Source organism: Hippocampus comes, unplaced genomic scaffold, assembly GCF_001891065.2.
Source record: "Hippocampus comes isolate QL1 unplaced genomic scaffold, H_comes_QL1_v1.1 scaffold371, whole genome shotgun sequence".
NCBI classification, from domain to species: Eukaryota; Metazoa; Chordata; class Actinopteri; order Syngnathiformes; family Syngnathidae; genus Hippocampus; species Hippocampus comes.
The window spans coordinates 96,587-114,189 of NW_017805065.1; the positions used below are offsets into that span (position 1 = coordinate 96,587).

Consider the following 17,603-nt stretch of genomic DNA (forward strand, 5'->3'; position numbering starts at 1 on the left):
AAGGGACGCCAAAGTGGACGTGAGGAGAGCGGCGTGAAGGGAGGAAGTCAGTCAAAGTGCATCGATAGCCGTCACATGTGGTATTATGAAATATGAACACATTTATGGTGGGGGGGGCGGGGGGGGGGGGGGTGAGATGATCTGATTGGATGACAAGGCCTCCGTGGTTTTGCTAATTTGGGATCGCCAAGCGGATGAGAGACGGCAATGCCAGTGCACGGGGGCGGGGCAGGAAGTACCTAAAAGGCTGAGACTTCGCCGCGGCGGAGGCGGCGGCGTGGGCGGATGAGGCGTGTTGGCGGTACCTCGCCGGGAGAGGTCCACGTCCAGCAGAGACACCGTTTCGCCTGCGCTCAGGCGGGGAGAGACACACACAGAGACGCCGAGGACGGACGGACGGTGACTCGGGTGCGCACTTTGGGTGTGCGTGCGGCCCGTCAGGTGATCTTACCAGCGAAGGACGAGAGGGAGGCGGGGCAGAAGGCACTGTGGGCCCGGCTCAGCCTGCCGCCGCTCGCGTCGTGATCCACGCTGAGCAAACCGCAACGAGTCCAAAAACGTACACACAACAACAATCGTCATGGTCGGAACCGGCCCCCCCCCCCCGAGGACGATTGATCAGGCCCCGAGGGATCATTTAAATGTAGGGGGGGGAATGCATACGGAATGAATATTTTGAATAAAATGCAATTCATGGATTGTTCGCTAGGGGGCAGACTGTTTCCTCTTTCGTTTGTAAGGTGCGGGCATTGAGATTTTAGAAATGGTTCAAAAATTCCTTTCTTTTATAAATCTATAATTTGATATTTTGTCTTGCATTCTGTACCGTGTACGGTTCATTTTTTTTTTTTTTTCATGGATTGTTCGCTAGGGGGCAGACTGTTTCCTCTTTCGTTTGTAAGGTGCGGGCATTGAGATTTTAGAAATGGTTCAAAAATTCCTTTCTTTTATAAATCTATAATTTGATATTTTGTATTGCATTCTGTACCGTGTAGGGTTCTTTTTTTTTTTTTTTTTTTTTCTGAACCCTATCACGCCATTTGTATCATATTTGATCCGTGCATTTTCATGATGGAACTCATTCAATCATCTGTATCAAATTTGATACTGCAGGTTTCAAATATGATTTCCCCCCCCCCCGAATGATCATTTTCAGATGTCATCGACATCATGCTTATCAATGGAATACGCCAAATATCTAAAACAACGTGATCGGGCAAAAATATTTTTGTGGATTTTGTTCAAAGGGTTAATGGACATCTCAGTTCCCCAAAATGGGATTTTTCTGGCTATTCCATGATGGGTTAGGCATGAAAAAGGGTTCAACATTTTGTGCATCCTCCCCCTCAATTTTTTGCTGCTGGTGATTGCAAATTTCTCCATTGTGAGACCAATCAAGGTTTTCTTATCTTATCTTATTTTGAAGACTTTTGTCACGATTTGGCCTTGCGCTTCTTTTCCAGCCTGATGTCAAGGCAAAAGGGATGCGAATGATGAAGACGGCGGCTGCGCTCACCTGTCCAAATCCAGCGAGGGTCCCGATGCGCTCATGTGCGCGTCGACCAGCCCCCCAAAAGGGGTCGCGTGGTCCCGGTCCAGCAGGTGGGAGGAACCGCTGCAGCTCTTGGTACGGAACAACCTGCTCATGCGGACCCTCAGCGAGCGCTTCTTGGATTTGGCGGACGCCCTCAGCGTCTTGGCCCCCCCGCAGGGGTTCCGCGGGGCGCCGGCGCACCTCTCGGGCCTCCTGCGGGGGGTGGAGGCCTGGCTGCGGACCAGAGGGGAGTCCTGCGGATCCGGGTCGACCCCTGGGGACCTCCCGCCGCAGAGCCCCTCCTCCACCGTCACTTGCGCCCGGAAATAACTTATTTTGTCGCCGAGGTCCGGTTTGGCGCTGACTAAAAAGTGTCGGTTGGGCTCCCGGTCGTGCGGACTCTGGTCCTGCAGGCCCAGGCCGGCCACGTCGTCGCTGCCGAGCCCTTCCAGAACCAGCAGAGCGTCGCTGGTGACGGCAGGGTCATCGGCGGGCTCCTCGCCCGGCGCGTGTGCCCCCTGACACGCGCAACGCGGGAGCTCGCCCGCTTTGAGGAGCATCTTTGGCACGGCGCCGACCCCCAGCTCGCCGAACCTCCGGGCCAGCTTCAACACGGGTCCCTCTCGGTCACGGCCGGCGCACGCCCATCTGGGGTCGATGACGGCCGGCGGGGCGGAGCCCCCCGACGGCGAGGGCAGCTGGGGCGGGCCGGCCAGGAGTCGGTGTCCACGGCGCACTTCCGCGGATCCTCGCTGCTCCGTGGACCGCGGGACCGGAGGACGCGTCGCCCAGGTTGCGTCCATTTGATCCCGCAGCTGTCGCCGGACCTCTTCCGGGGTCCGAGTGCCATTCCCGCGGGCGGGCTCGGAGCAACCTGCCCTGGGGTCCGGCATCGGCAGGTCCAAGCCCAGGGGAGTCCCGTGCTGGTTCAGTTCCAGGATGCCGTCCCCTTTGCGCACGAGGTCCGAGAACACCAGCAGCTGCGGCCGCAGACCGGAGCCGAACTCGCATCCCGGGGCCTGCGCGGGGCTCTGCGGCCTCGTAGCCGCACGCGGCGGGGCTTGGCCGTCGCCGTCAGGTGCGGCGGGGCCGCCGCGAGTCGCCGGGGCTTTGTTCCGCTCGAGGCCCGCGTCTCGGCTGAGCTCCAGGGCCGCTTTGCGAGCCAGCCCGCCCACCGCGACCCCCCCGGGCGGCGCCGAGCCGCTGTCGGCATCGGGGCGGTCCTCCTCGGCGGCGGAGACCAGGCGCATGAGCACGAAGTCGCTCGTCATTTTAGCTCCTGATGGCGCCCGCGCGTCACATGGCGGCGAAAGCGGCGCAAGACGAAGGCCGAGCGGTCGAAGCGGGGCCGGAGCTCCCGTCGAGGCGGAGCCAGACAAGAGGCCGAAAGGAGACCACGACGACGACGACGACGACGTCAGCCGCCGCGTTCATCCTCCGCGGCGAGGCCGCGCCTGGCTCGCGGCGGCGTGCGGGCGCAGGCCGGCCTCAGACATCGTCGAGTCCCCGCTCACTGAACACGGAGCAGGCGGACGAGCAGGCAGGAAAACGCGGGGCGGCGGGTATTGAACGCCACCGCCAGCACCTTGCTCTCCATCCGGGCCCCGCCCGCTCGCTCAGCATCACTCGTGACGAGCGAGGACCGCGACGATGAGCTCCCGAATCCCTCTCTCCTTGATTTCGTGAACTCAACATTTTTTTTTTGTCTCTCGCACTCATTCGTTTCCCAAATCATATGATAAATCATATAAACATATCCTGAGAATTGTAATCAAGAAACTCTTTAAAATAATCCCCCCCCCCAAAAAAAAAAAAACACATTTTATTCCAAGGTCTTCAACAAAGCGAGCGAGGGGTTGCTGTTCAGCCTTTGTCCACTAGGTCGCAGCAAAGAAATGGTAAGCGATGACATCACAAACTATTTCCGGTGGGACAGCCACAATCGCTTCGGTTTTGCGGCAATGACTGCACTTGTCAGCAGGGGGCGGTGTTGGGCGACCCCGGGGCTGCAAAAATACAACTTTAGAATTATTTTTAAGGGTTTTCTACACATTCCAAACGCATTTTCCACAGGGAGGCATCCTCAATTTTATCATCGGCATGGCGATGTATGACAAAGGTGTGACACTTAAAGCTTAGTCTGTCGCGAGTGTGAGAGATTGTGTGAAAAAGGAGCCGTTGCCATAGTTACCAAAAACAAGGGTTCTTTGCCTTCATCACACCTCACAGTTGCGATGTCCGCGCGGTTCAGAGCGCGTGCCCGCGGGCGCCTATGGGCACAGTAAAAGCGCATCCAGAAAGCCTCTTGGTCGGATGCGTTAATCCCGATTGATGCACAGCTTAGCCCTGGTTTCTCTCACACACACTCTCACGCTCCGGTCCTGGTGATGCATCTGTAGACAAGAGGCAGCGGGAGAAGAAGAAGAAGAAAGTTGGGGCTTCCTCCTCCTCACTTCTTGGCCATCTATCTATCTGCAAACCGAAGAAGCAGCAGAGAAAGTTTGGGGTTCCTCCTCAGCAGGACATCTGACCACGAAGCGGCGTTTTGCTCACTGAGGTTGACAATGAGGTTGCGCAGCGAAAGTCCGCTCCCGTTGTCGGCGCCGCAGATGCTCTTCGGAGCTTCGGTCATCATATGATCCGTGGCGCCGGTCACGTCCTCTCCGGGGAAGCCTCCAGAATGTTTCCACTTGTTCTGATTTTACTGCCGTCGGTCGCCAGAGGTCAGGTGACCGCCGACGCCGGGAACGTCAGCGATTTGTTGGACGCCAGCTCGCCCGAACCTTCCAGGGCCTCCACGGGCAACCCGGGCGGCACGGCGGGTACCTCGGAAGCTCCGCCGCAGGACGACTGGTCAGCGGCGGAGAGCTTCCTGTACACGGGGGACTCGTCCGCTGCGGGGGCGGCGCGCTGCTCTCGGGCCTACAGCGCCCCCCTGCAGCCGGGGCCGCTTCCCGGCGGCATGCGCGCCGCCCTCGGGCCGGCCCTGGACGCGCTGGCCAACACGGCCAACTTCCTCAACATGATCTTCCAGGCCAGCGACCTGCGCGAGAGCTCCGTTCCCGAAGACATGGAGTGGTACCACGCCCTGGTGCGAGCCCTGCTGGAAGCCGGCGGGCCGATCCGCCGGGCGCTGCTCACCTTCGACTGCGATCCGACCGGTGGCGCCCCCCAACTGGTGCTGCGGGCCAGCCGCGGCCCCCCGACGGGGGCGCCCAGCGTCCTCCTCCAGGACTTGTCCAAGACGTGGGGCCGCCTGCACCCGCCGCCCCCGGCCCCGGACGACGGCTGGTTCCGGCGCTTCAAGTTCCCGGACCCCGCGCGGCCGCCCGCGCTCGCTAAGAGGGTCCTGCTCAACGACCTGAGCACCTTGGAGACGCCCAAGTGGGGTCGGGGCGACAGCTACGTGAGCAACGGGAGCGGCGTCCGCTGGGGCCGCGCCCCTTACCTGGACTGCGAAGACGGCCGCTTCGTGCCCAGGTGGATGCTCACCTTATCCGCCGCCTTCTATGGCCTCAAGCCCGACCTCAGCCCCGAGTTCAGGTCAGCACGGCCACACAGGCGCGGATGCAAACCGGCGATGCCCGAAACGGGTCGGAGAGAGTAACGCGGCGCTCGCAAAGGCCCACTTTTCCCCGTTAACGCCCGCCCTCTCTCGATGAAGTCGTCCGTATCGTCAGCGTAGGCCGACACCAGCGCAGTCGCGAGTAACATCTGACAACACTCGGATATTTTTCGGTGACCGTCTCCCCTCGCGCGTCCGCGCGGAACAAAACGAAGAATCAACAAACGGTCATCTCCTTAACCATTCAGTCCCAGCCAATTCTGGACCAAGTCTGAAAAGATGTTTCAAAACGTCTTTGGGAGTGAAGGAGTTAAAAGAATGGCGCGTGTCATTCGTCAGCCATTTTTGTTGTCTCCTCGGGATGCTGTCAGAGCTCCTCAAACGCGATCGTGAGATGTATATTGGAAAACGTTACGCTCTGCCATGACGACATTAACAGGTAAAGATGTCGGGCCGAAATGACGTTTTGAGTGTGTGTGTGTGTGTGTGTGTGCCCGCGTAGGGGGTTGATCCGTGTGGACGTGGACATCCAGGACATGGACGTGGACCAGTGCACCACCCAGGACGGATGGTTTGCCGACACGCACCAGTGCAACCGCACCAGCATGGAGGTAAACAAGTTGTGCTACTTTTGTCTTTGCTGCCTTCCACTACCGTATGACAATGTGGCGTACTAGCAGAACAATGACATGTTACCTGTCAGCCCAAACTGTGCACTCGTGGGCAATTGCATGCGAATACTACTGCCGTGATGTCGTAAAAATTCGACTCGTTCAAAATTAAAATCAAATGGTGAGGCCATTTCAAGATTGGAAAAGAAATCATCGGATCTTCAAAAGAACTCTCAAATGAGTCGGAGTTACCGGATGTGCTCCCTCTACCCGTCAAGAGGCGAGCGGCGGCATCGTGGAGCAACTGGAGACGCCTCATGGAGCCTTTGGCTGACTCCAAAGTCAAGTGCGGGACAGTCATCCGAGCGAGATGTGACAAAGATACGACTGACTGTTTCCAAGTGCTCCTGAGACAGCTGCCTAAGATGAACGAAGCCGGACTTGACAACGGTTGCTCGGGTCAGCGGCTGGGGTATGCTGGAACCGCTCCGACGTGCGATGTGGGGGTTTTTTTTGGTCCTCTATTGCCTTTCACTACGGTATGACACAAGTGTGCACTAGTAGAACAATGACATTATACGAGTGAGGCAAAACGGTGCATTAGTTGACAACGGGGTGCTGCTAACGCGACTTCTTACATAATAGTGCACCCATTCGCACTTGGTTCTCACCCGTAAGGCCATTCAGGGCATGAGTCGAAGAACCTTGTGATCCGAATGATGTTTTTTTTTTTTTTTTCCTCGACTGCACAGGTGTCAAAGTCAAGGCCCGGGGGCCAGTTCCGGCCCGCCACATCATTTTATATGGCCCGCAAAAGCAATTCATGCGCTTCAACTTCCATCATCCTTGCTAAAATCATACCGGCCCACCGAGGGAAGATGTAACCCCAAAGCAGCCCATGACAAAAATGAGTGTGACACCCCTGCTTTACTGCCTCGTGCTAATAGGACATTTCTGCGCAATCGAACCTGTAGGGACACACGAGTACAACAGCGTCCTCGTCCGGATGACCTCTGCACACGACTACAAGCAATACACGAGATGGTAACTCGTGTATCGTATTTTGGTATTTTGTAGAGTCATTCGCAGTACTCGGAGTTGAGACGAACTGAATTTACAAAAGTCAACGCGATCATGAAAAGTGCCAAAGGATTCAAACCCCGGTTGGACCCATTCATAACTCCAGCGGTGGGTGTTTTGCCGGCGATCTATTTAAAACCAGCGGCCGCAGATGCTCTGAGGGATTACGACGTTAATCCAGCCCGCTGACACACTTTCTCTCCCTGGCAGAGGTCTGAAAGCAGAAGGATGACAAAAAAAAAAAAAAAATTCCTAAAGCACCTTTGGAAAGCTCCCGTCCTACCTGTGAGGCTTAGCGGATACAAAAAGCCGACGGAATTTGTTCTCATTTTCAACACTAATGTTAGCCACATTAGCTTCAAGATTTAGATGCTCAACAGTTTGTTTTTGCTGTCTCTTTTTTGGTTGTAAATAAATGCTAAGCTAACTTGCTTCTCTTCAAGCAACTTTAGCTTCTTGTTTCAACCAGCCAGCAAAGGCTAAATCACCTCAGATGCCCCCGCCCCCCCGAAAAAAGTCCTGTTTTTGTTGTCTGTTTGTGTGTGCGCGTGTGTCGTACGGAACGGCGACACGAACTATCTTAGCTTAGCATCAGCGCAACTGGACTCAACAAACACTTTTTGGAGACGTTAGCTTTTTGTTTCAATCAACAAATGCTTGCTACCTGCGTTATTTTTTTTAACCTTCAGAACACAAAAAAACGTCATCCAGAGATGAGCCAACTCTCTCAACAACTGGACTCCAGAATTGATCAAACACTGGATTTTTTTTTTTTTTTCCTTTAGCAACGTTAACTTCTGGTTTGACGTAACAAAGGCTTGAGAGCCATCGCTTCAGACGCAACAAAGATGCTTTTTTTGCCATCTGTTGTTTGTCTGGAGTGAACAAAGGCTAACTTAGCGCAAACGCGGAAGAAGAGCGTCTAAAATGGCGGCATGTTGACGTAAAGGACCCGAGTTAAATTATATAATAATAATGTAATCCATTTCACTTTAATGTGCAGCGCGCGTCATTTAAGAGAGGGGCGGGGTGGAGCAGGAAGGGGGTGGGGGGTCTTCCTTCCGAGAAGGATAAAACACTCAGCGCTGGTTTTATACATCCATTTAGCCTTTAACGTAGATTAACAGACATGTCCAAAAAGTGCGCGCGCGCGTGTCCCAGCTGCATCTGCGGCGTTGATTTATTCATACTGTGTTCAGGTTGACATGTTTTGAATGGCTGCAAAACAAGACATTAGTCATCTGAAGATCAAAAGAGATGAGTCACAATTCTGATCGTAGTATGATTTTTTTTGTGCAGTTTTATGAGAAAAAGTTGCATTCTCTCTCTCTCGCTCTCTCTCTATACACACACATATATACATATACATATATATATATATATATATATATATACATATATAAATGTAAGTGCTGTCAGTTTAATGCATTATTATTGGCATTAATTTAAAGCAATTTTAACTCGATTAATTTTTTAATCGCGAGATTAATGCGGCACCAGGTCACAGCGGATGTTACGTTGCTCTAAAACAATAAAATGTGCTCCAAGTTTGAAAAACTGAAAAATGTCAATGTAAAATTGAAAATCAAAATTGTTGTTTCAGTAAATATTTGAATTTTTGCACAAAGAAAACTGAACCACGATTCCATGTTGACGCATTAAAACGGGAAAAATAGGAGAAAAAGAAATCAAAGGAAATTTAGAATAGATAAAAAATCAGTGATTAATTGCGGCTAATTATGAGTTAACGATGAAATTATACATTTGATCGCGATTAAATATTTTAATCGTTTGACAGCACTATTATATATATATATAAAAAACAACAGACATGGTCGGGAAGCCAGCAATGCCAACTTTTAGTGACTCGGCCGGTTGAAATGTGTCATGTTGAAAATAGTGAAAAAGATAAAAAAGTGATTTGTTGCTTTCTTGCTTGCTCGGCATAGTGCATGCCAATCGGCGGGCGAGGCTTCCGGCTGGGTCAGTACTGCTGCCGCTGCAAAGACGGATACTACAACCCGGACGCGGCCGATCAGAACGCAGGTACGGCACGGCCGGCAAGAAATCCCGTGAGAAGCGCGCTTCCGCTTGGGCCATTTCCAAGGCTGCGGCTTCCGGCTGAGCTCCTCACATGAGGGCTTCACCCAATCAATTTGGGCTTCAAGTAACATTTGAAGGCTGAGTAAATGTTTCCAATTCGGCTTTGCAGCTTTTATTAGGGTTTCGAATCAGCTTCGGTTAAGGGATTGAAACAAGGGCTCGGGTTCACAAATCGTGTTTGCCGTCTCGGGTAGGGTTTCAAACCAATTTTGGGTTCAAAGCCGAAGTTAGGGTTTCAAATCAAGGTTTGAAGTCCAATGGACTGGGGCCCATAGACCCCATCAAATCATAGGTCAGGGTTTCAAATAGGTTCGAAGGGTGAGGGCTTTCCATTCGGGTTCGAAGTCCGGGGTAAGGCTTCAAACAAGTTTTTGGTCTGAAGCCGGCGGTCGGGTTTCAAGTGGAGCACAATGCGGGTGTCGCCCACAAATCCCATGAGATCAGCCTCAGTTAGGGTTTCAAACTGGAGTTGAGTTTGAAGCTGAGGGTTTGCCCGTACGCTCAGGGAAGCCTCAACATCCTATCGATCCAGGCGGGCTGTTTTTTTTCTGGTTTTGTTTTGGTTCCTCCCAGATGCCAGCGATGACGGTGGCAGCGCCTGTTTCCCATCCTTGCCGGTGTGCGCGCCCTGCTGGCCGGGTTGCGGGAGATGCCGGGACGGCGCCCCCTGTCGGGTGCGGGAGGACGGGCCCCTGAGGGACGCCGTCATGGCCGCCCAGGGGACCTTGATGGCGCTGGTTTTTGTCAGCATGCTGGCCGCCTACCGACATCGCAGGAGCAGGGTAACAACTGCAAAATGACAACCCTCACTTGGGCGTGGCGCCAACCCCCGTTTTCCAACAATGTATTGGCGGTAAAGCTCCGGTTGTTCAAGGGAAAAAAAAACAGACGGGTGACCCCCGCAAAGTGGTAGGGCACACTACTTTCCTCTAAATGGAACTCCTCTACTTACCCCAACGTAGTTCGTCGAGCACCAAAATGCTGCAATTCCTCACTTCACTTCGACATCGTTCCTTGGCATCAAAGCACTACCTTGTGTCTCAAGGAACCCCAACATACTGTGTACAGTTTCTCGACCCAAAAGATGCGACGTGACATTGTCAAAGCACTCCGAATGACACGGCTCATTTCACTCCCAAGTAGTAGATTGGCACCAAGATGCCGCGGGATGGCGGACACGCGGGAATTTTGTCCAAAGCAGGGGAGGGAATTTGGCTTCCTCAAGAGCCATCTCCCGACGATGCCTCTCTCGCGACTCCAACACACACCTGACTCGAACTATCGGCTCATCGGCGAGCTCTGTCAAAGCCCGAAACGATCGCGCTCAATTGAATCGGGCATGTTGGAGTCAGAGGGAGCGGCAAAACGGGCAGGATTTCGGCTCTGTCGGAAGACGAAGCTCCTCAACGCAATTCAACACCATTCCTTGACGCCCCGAGGTGACGACTTGCGGCTTTGGCCCGAGCGCTGAAACGAAAGGAAAAAAAAAGAACGCGCAGCTCGCAAAACGGCGACGATGTACGTCGGCCATTTGTTAGTGTGTTAACGTTTGCTTTCCGTCTTCTCAGAGGATTCGTGCGTCGGGACTCCTGTTGCTGGAGGCCATCCTCTTTGGCTCGCTGCTCCTCTACTTCCCGGTAAGAAACCGCGAAAAAACGGAAAACCCAACTTTGTGCAAAGTGGGCCCGGGGTTGGAATTTAGAGACACGGTTGGGGTATGCAAGTGGGTTTTTTTTTGGGGCAGGGTTCTTTGTGGCCTTGCTTCAATCAGACCTCACTGGCAAGCTCAACATTTGTGCTGATTAAAAGGACACGTTGGGTGCACGCTTTGTGCTTGTGTGCTATAAAAATCAATCATCTGCCTTTGCGCTCACTTTTATTTTGGGGGTGGAGGGGGTGCTCTAAATCTCGAGTGGCTGGAAGGTAATTGCTGGACGGATTACCCGATGGCGGCTGGCATGTGAAGCCAGATCGGTTTTGACAGCTCCTGTCCGCAGGTGTTCATCTTGTACTTCAAGCCGAGCACCTTCAGGTGCATCCTGCTCCGCTGGGTCCGCATGTTGGGCTTCTCCATCGTCTACGGCACGCTCACTCTCAAAATGTACAGGTTAGATCAGTGTGTGTGTGTGTGTGTGTGAGATACCTCAGAAATGTCCTGGAGTGATTCTGAACTCCTTTGGACTTTTGAGTTTGGAGTTTCAAGGTGGAGTTGTTGTCGGCTTGGTTGGGTTCGCCGCCTCTTTTGAAGGAGAAAGCCGTCCCCCACAGGGTTCTCAAGGTGTTCCTGTCGCGCACGGCCCACCGGGTTCCCTACATGTCCAGCGTGCACCTGCTGAGGATGCTGGGCGTCATGCTGATGACGGCCAGCTGGTTCCTGTGCGCCTGGACGGTGGCCGTCCTCCAGAACCGAGACAGGAACATTCCAGTCATCGTCAGCACCACCACAGCGCGGGGTCAGGGTTTCGACCTTTGCTACCTGGACCGCTGGGACTACATGATGGCCGTCGGTGAGGACGGGGACGACACCTTAGCCACTAACAGATCAACACGTACTCCACTTGAAGGGCTTTAACGGTCCCCGGGCCGACATCCTTTGACGCGGTTGACATTCCTTAGACCACCCTCACTTTGTAGTTCGCATTCGCCACGCTACCGTCGCGAGCTCCCGCTTTTCCTTATTTTTAAAGCCCCACCCTCGTTTGAATGTCTGAGCTTGAAAGCCGAGTCCTTGTATGATTGTCACTGACGGGAAGCGCGCTCCCAACAGCCGAGCTTCTGTTCCTGTGCTGGGGCAGTTCCCTGTGGGCCGCCGTCCGGCCGGTGCCCTCGGCCTTCCACGAGCCTCGCTACATGGGCATCGCCATCCACAACGAGCTGCTCCTCTCCACATTGTTCCACCTGTGCCGGTAAAATTGCCGGCTCGGTCCACGTTGCCGTCGATGAAGCGGGCGGGGAACCCGCTTGGAATTCACCTGGTCTGCCACCCACAGGTTTACGTTTCCTTCTCTGCATCCCGACTGGATGCTGCTGCTCTCCTTCGCGCACACCCACGTGACCGTCACCGTGACACTCGGCCTGATCTTCATCCCTAAGGTAAAGAGCACCCGTGGGGACATTTGATCGCTTTAAAACACAGGGTGGAGCTTCAAGGATCAAACGAAGTTCGACTCAACAAAAGACATCAAACGAGATGAAATTCTCTCCCGCAGGGTGGAGCTTCAAGGATCAAACGAAGTTCGGCTCAATTGGTTTCAAAGCAGTCTTGAGTGTAAACCGCATGGACTCAAGTTATCAGAGTTCCTCCGTTTAAAAGGGTAGGGAGCGTAAACCACGTGGGGTGCAGTTGCTGTTGCATGTGTAAAATGGTTGGGAGGACCTGATCTGCATGAAGTCCAGTCGCACTTTGCCGGAGAAGTTCATCTTTCAAAAACATAATGTGGAGTTGGTGTCGATCTATTCAAAACAGTCGGAAACACCGAGTTGATCTTTTTTCAAATTGGAGGGTTGGGGGCAGCAACAAAAGACATCAAATGAGATGAAATTCTCTCCCGTTTGTCTCCGCTGTCCGCACAGTTCCTGCACACGAGCAAAGCCGGCAGGGAGGAGATCGCCGCCGAGGTGTATGAGGACGAGGTGGACCTGCGCCGTTCTTACCTCAACAGCAGCTTTCGCTCGGCGTGGAGCGAGCGCAGTGTGGACCCCGATGACTTTCGGGTAAATTGAGAAAGTTGTCGTTTCGCAACAGGACAGAAAGACATTCCAAATGGTCGAGTTCAACCTGAGCAATGAAACCTCTCAAAATATGAAAGCGTGCAGAGCAAAACCGTAAATGCCTCATAGATGAACAGGACTCTCATTTTCTCTCCCCGCTCCCCCAAAAACATTGTTCTTCACCCTCCCTCCTACTCACCAGGATGAGCTCAAGAGATTATACGCCCAGTTGGAAGTCAACAAAGCCAAAAAGATGACGGCAAACAACCCTCACCTGTCAAAGAAGCCGAGTTCTCGATGCGCCTTGGGTCGATCAATTATCAAGCGTCTCGCCGAGATCCCGCTGAGCCGGCGGTGCAGTCGCGAGGACCGAGACGGATCCTTCCGGAGCAGGAATCACTCCGGGTCTTTCAGGAGAACCCCAGACAACCTCAGCATCAGGGGTTCCATGAAGTCCAGATCCCCATCGCTACGCAAGTCCCAGTGCGATCATTATTTCATGCGGGAGAGGGACTCTTCCTTGAGAGGTTCCTCCAGGCTCGGGGCCAACGTTGTGAAAAGATCTTCCCAAAGATCAGAGACGGACTCTTTCGAGATGCGCCCGGCAGTCTGCAAATCGGTTAGCGCCCAAAATCTGACCATCGATGCCAATTTCTTGCACCTCCCAGACCACACCAGGCTTCACAAGTCGTGGAGTCTCACATCCACTCACTCCATGGAGAACACGTCCAAGGGCAACGGATCCAGCCTCTCCATTGGCGAACAGACCAGGAGTGCGCTACAGTCGGAGTCTTTTGACAAGGCTGAGGTTTGTCCTTGGGAGGTGGCGCAGGAACAATCGGGCGAGAAGAGCCACAAGCGTGTCACCTACGCCAACTCGCCGGAAGACGAGCCGCAAAGTCCGTCCTCGCCGGTTGCTCTCGTCTGTCCCTGGGACCATTTACCGCCTGCGGAGAACGACCTGTCGCTAGACAAAGGGGACGCCGAGTGCCCCGAAGTCCCAGTCTCAGCAAGTGCACCGGGGTCTCCTAGACCCAAAGCCAACAAAGAACAGCGAGTTTTTTCCTTCCGGAACACCACCACCAAGTGGCTCTCTGTTAAATCCATCCTGGCATCGGTGGAAGCGGCTGGCAAATGGAGCAAGGATGAAACCTTAAATAGAGAGGGCGACCACAAAAGCCAAGAAAGCGGCTCGACGCCATCCAGGTCGGCAACGTCCGGTCGGCGTCCAAGCATGGAGAAGAGGACGCTGCAGAAGAGAAGCATGACAACCGCAGATGGGAAACCATGCCTCGTAAAGCAGAACGCCATCAGACTGTCCTCTGGGGATTCATCTGACAGGAGTCCCAGAAGGTTGGTGATTGTCAGGTCGGCCATCTATCCGGTAGATGGGGATGACGGAACGCACCAAAACCTATACCCGTCCAGGCAGAGCAGTAAACGAAGCAGCATAAGCTCCTGCAGCTCGAGGACACCGTCAACTCACAGAAGAGGAAGTAAACGAGTGGCAGCACCGGTATTGAAAACTGTCTCAAACACAGATGCTTGTCCACGGGACAGACTTGTGGAGGCGGCAAAGAAGCACCATAGCCTGAAAGCAGACGTTTGCCCGTGGGAAACGGAAACATCCCAACGAACCGGCGTGTGTCCTTGGGAATCTCAACAGCAAGAGACAGTGACAAGGCAGGACAGTGGCCGGGGGGATGTGTGTCCATGGGAGTCCCAGGATTTCCCGGAACGTTCGTACGTCAAAGCGCCAAAGACGCAACTGTCTCTGAAGAGATCCGCTGACGTTTGTCCTTGGGAGGCGGCAGAAACTCCCGTACCCGTCATCAAACAAGATAGCAAGTATGCCGACGTTTGCCCTTGGGAAACGGAGACTGTGTATGAGAACCTAAATCCTGTGCAGACAAAGGGATCCCTCAAGGTACCCTCGCGGCACGAAGCGACAAAAGCTGACGTCTTCCCCGGGGCGTCAAAAGACCAGCTTCCTAAATCTCCTGCTCTGCATCTGGAGCGGAGAATGGCCGAGAGGGAAGAAAGTTGTAAGTGGGACTTCCCTTACTCGCCAAAAATGATGGATGACATTCGTCTTCTGGAGGACGGGGAAGCAGAACAAAGGGTCTCCCCTTCGCAAATGACAATCAAGGCCGATATCTGTCCCAGGGATGCTGGAGAACAGGACAAACTGAAGGCCCCACAAAAAGCCATCTTGCCCCTGGATGCCCAAAAAGAGGCACCAAGCGTGAGAGGAAATATTTGCCCCTGGGAGACTGAAACGTCAGAGTCCGCAAAAACAGAGCTCTTGAATTGGCCCCAAAACGGCAGACAAAATAGCGGCCTTTCAAAAGTCTGCCCGTGGGAAAGTGAGGACACCGCAACGGTCGAAATGGGGGCATCGCATGGAGGAAGAATCGAGACCTGGAATGTTGGCCACAGGCAGGACAGCGTTCGCGGAGATGTTTGTCCTTGGGAGACAAAAGAACCAAAGGGCCTGAAAAACCAGGACAGTTCTCGAGAAAGTGTTTGTCCGTGGGAGACGGAACAAGCACATTCTGCTCAAAGGCAAGACAAAACAAGCGGAGATGTTTGTCCTTGGAAGACAGATGAGCCAAATGTCCTGAGAAAGCAGGACAGTTCTCGGGAAAACCTTTGTCCATGGGAGACAGGAGAACCAAAGGTCCTGAAAAAGCAGGACACTTCTCGGGAAAACCTTTGTCCATGGGAGAAAGAGGAAGAGGAACCAAAGGCCCTGGGAAAGCAGGACACTTCTCGCAAAAACACTGGTCCACGGCAGACCGGAAAACCAGAGGTTCTGAAGAAACAGGACAGTTCGCGAGAAAGAGTTTGTCCAAGCCGGGTGGAGGAACCAAAAGCTCTGAATCAGGAGGACAGCTCTCGACAAAGCGTCTGTCCGTGGGAAACTGAAGACCCAATGTCTGCGAAGGGGTGCGATTCCACAAGAGGAGACGTTTGCCCATGGGAAATGGAAGACCCCAAAGATTTGCAACAGGGAGACAGTTCTGAATCTGACGTGGCGGGAGAAGCAGCTCAAGTTCTCAAGAAGCAGGACAGCTCTCGGGCTAGCGTCTGCCCGTGGGAGACTGAGGACACCGCAGTGCTCGAAAAGCAAGAAAGTTTACGTCCCCAGGTTTGCCCGTGGGAAACGGGAGCAGCGAGAGGGATCAAAGACCAGAGCGACCCCGGTACTCGGGATTGTCCCGGCGACAAAGAAAACGTACCGGAAGACCGGGCCGTAAAGACGGAGGAGCCGTCGGAGGAGCCGTCGGACGAGGCGAAAGCCAGCTTGGCGCTGGGCCGCCGCGACGCCTTGTGCCCCTGGGAGATGGATCCAAGTGGCTCGGGATCCTTCACGGACAACAACTCCGATGTTTTCACATGGGAGCCTGAGAACATCCCCGAGGAAGACGAGGAAGACGACGATGCCGAATGCGCCGCAGAAGCGCTCATATTCCCTCCTGACTTGTGACCCGACGGCCCCTTTTGCCGCCACGGCGAGGGAGCCGACACCACGCGATGCTTTGGCGGAGGCCGTTCCGATGGCGCATTTGTGCCGTCACCTTCGCAAAATCCCGCGCGCCGGGTGAAACAAACTTGACTTTTCGCGACGTCACTGACCCCCGTCCATCCCCTTTGTGAAGTTCACTCCAAAAAGTGGCGGCCATGCAAACAAGGGTCATCTTCACCCTCTTTCTTCCAGCTCCCGCCCGTCCCTTCACGCTGAGCCTCTGTAGTGCGGCGCGGTTCATGTCCTACTGTGGTCTGTAGTGCTCATGTCTAAAGTGTGTCATGCGAAGAATTGATGTGAGAAACAAAAAAGTCCTGTTCTGTATTGTGTACATAACCAGACTAGTATTTACTATCGCGGTTTTATCGGCAAGCAGGACTTTGACAACCTGATAAGAGTTGCAGTTCCCATCGAACAATATTTGACAAATCGGGCTGACTCAAAGGTGTTGTTTTAGCGCGACCGTGGGTCCCATGTCACTTTTCATTTTCAGGAGAATATCCGGTAAACATTGGACAGCTGTAGCCCAAAACTATACTTGAAAAGCACATTTGCCATACAAATACATGATGATCGCAACCGTTTCATCGTACAGGAGCTTTCCTAAGCTTGCCCGTTCCTAGCAAGCGCGCGCATCCCGGTTCAAATGTATCTCCGAGGTCGCCACCGCTGCCTCACTTCAAATCGAGCAGCCGGGAACATTTTATTTTCACGCGGCGTCGTCAAACGAAAGAATCCTTTGCGTTTCTGAACGTCCTTTTTATTGGCTTTTTTTCTTGACGCACGAATAGAAAAGGGAGCAACCAAAAAGTGCTCCGAAAGTTGCCTTTGAGACACATACTTGCACTTGGAAGGCGGTCCCGCTGTGGCTGGAAGGTGCAGCTGCCAAGGTGGCTTATTTTGACCACTGCACCGCCTCGGGTTGGGGAACTCGGTAGGTGAGGGGATCAAATTCTTCGCCGGGCTTTAGCTTCGGACCGGGAATGACGACGGTCTAGAAACACGGAGCTCAACTTGGAAAGCGGCCTCGGGGGGTTGAACTGAAGCGACCGCGGGCGAGGATCGGCGCTTACTTTCACGATGGGGTCCTTGGCGGGCGCCCAGGACGGCACAATCTTCCCGTGGAGGCGCCAGCGTCCGTAGGGGTTGACCAGGTGCCGCTCCATGACCAGATATTCCAAGACGTCCTTGGGCTGATCTTCGCCGCCCAGCATCAACCGTCCGAAGCGGTCGTAGATGGCCAGAGTCTGCGGGCGGACGCGGCGTCAACGCAACCGTGCCAACGCATATCGCCGGGCACCTCAAAAGCCGGTCTCACCTGTCTGGAGTGCATGCGGACAGTCACCTGGCCGTAGAGGTTGCCCTTGGCGACCATGTCGGGGCTGCGGGCGTGGACCACGCGGGGCGCCTCCAGCGATTCCACCAAGCGCCAGCGCAGGGTCTTGTAGCGGTTGCACCGCGTCCTCTCCT

The 17,603-nt window shown here is 54.0% G+C and overlaps 3 protein-coding genes across 4 annotated transcripts in view; 1 reads left to right on the forward strand and 2 right to left on the reverse strand.

Annotated features, from left to right (window-relative positions):
- socs7 (suppressor of cytokine signaling 7) overlaps positions 1-3,161 on the reverse strand; it is an 8,112-nt gene extending 4,951 nt beyond the window's left edge. The window contains exons 1-3 of the mRNA XM_019864501.1: positions 1,517-3,161; positions 452-531; positions 240-347 (exon numbers count right to left, since the gene is read on the reverse strand). Coding sequence (XP_019720060.1) covers positions 240-347; positions 452-531; positions 1,517-2,805 — 1,477 coding nt within the window. The 5' untranslated portion in view covers positions 2,806-3,161. The remainder of the gene's footprint in view (positions 1-239; positions 348-451; positions 532-1,516) is intronic.
- A 746-nt stretch (positions 3,162-3,907) lies between these two features.
- On the forward strand, positions 3,908-16,414 carry gpr179 (G protein-coupled receptor 179). The gene is made up of 11 exons (XM_019864506.1): positions 3,908-5,077; positions 5,602-5,710; positions 8,740-8,836; positions 9,467-9,675; positions 10,462-10,530; positions 10,891-11,000; positions 11,162-11,400; positions 11,661-11,799; positions 11,884-11,986; positions 12,467-12,607; positions 12,807-16,414. Exons 1-11 carry the CDS (start codon positions 4,170-4,172, stop codon positions 16,092-16,094), a joined length of 5,412 nt encoding a protein of 1,803 aa, XP_019720065.1. The 5' UTR covers positions 3,908-4,169; the 3' UTR covers positions 16,095-16,414.
- Positions 16,415-16,871: 457 nt separating this feature from the next.
- The window catches only part of mrpl45 (mitochondrial ribosomal protein L45), a 9,325-nt gene continuing 8,593 nt past the window's right edge, over positions 16,872-17,603 (reverse strand). Inside the window, exons 7-8 of one of the 2 annotated variants that reach the window (XM_019864520.1) lie at positions 17,207-17,380; positions 16,872-17,127 (exon numbers count right to left, since the gene is read on the reverse strand). In XM_019864520.1, coding sequence (XP_019720079.1) covers positions 17,029-17,127; positions 17,207-17,380 — 273 coding nt within the window. In that variant the 3' untranslated portion in view covers positions 16,872-17,028. The remainder of the gene's footprint in view (positions 17,128-17,206; positions 17,381-17,603) is intronic. The other variant, XM_019864519.1, reaches the window with a different exon arrangement.

What these genes read in the sequence shown, in the direction of transcription:
- gpr179 (XM_019864506.1), top strand. Translation starts at nt 4,170, where the DNA reads ATGATCCGTGGCGCCGGTCACGTCCTCTCCGGGGAAGCCTCCAGAATG. An exon ending in GACCTCAGCCCCGAGTTCAG is followed by an intron (nt 5,078 to 5,601) that starts GTCAGCACGGCC and finishes GTGCCCGCGTAG; the next exon opens with GGGGTTGATCCGTGTGGACG. An exon ending in TGGACCCCGATGACTTTCGG is followed by an intron (nt 12,608 to 12,806) that starts GTAAATTGAGAA and finishes CCTACTCACCAG; the next exon opens with GATGAGCTCAAGAGATTATA.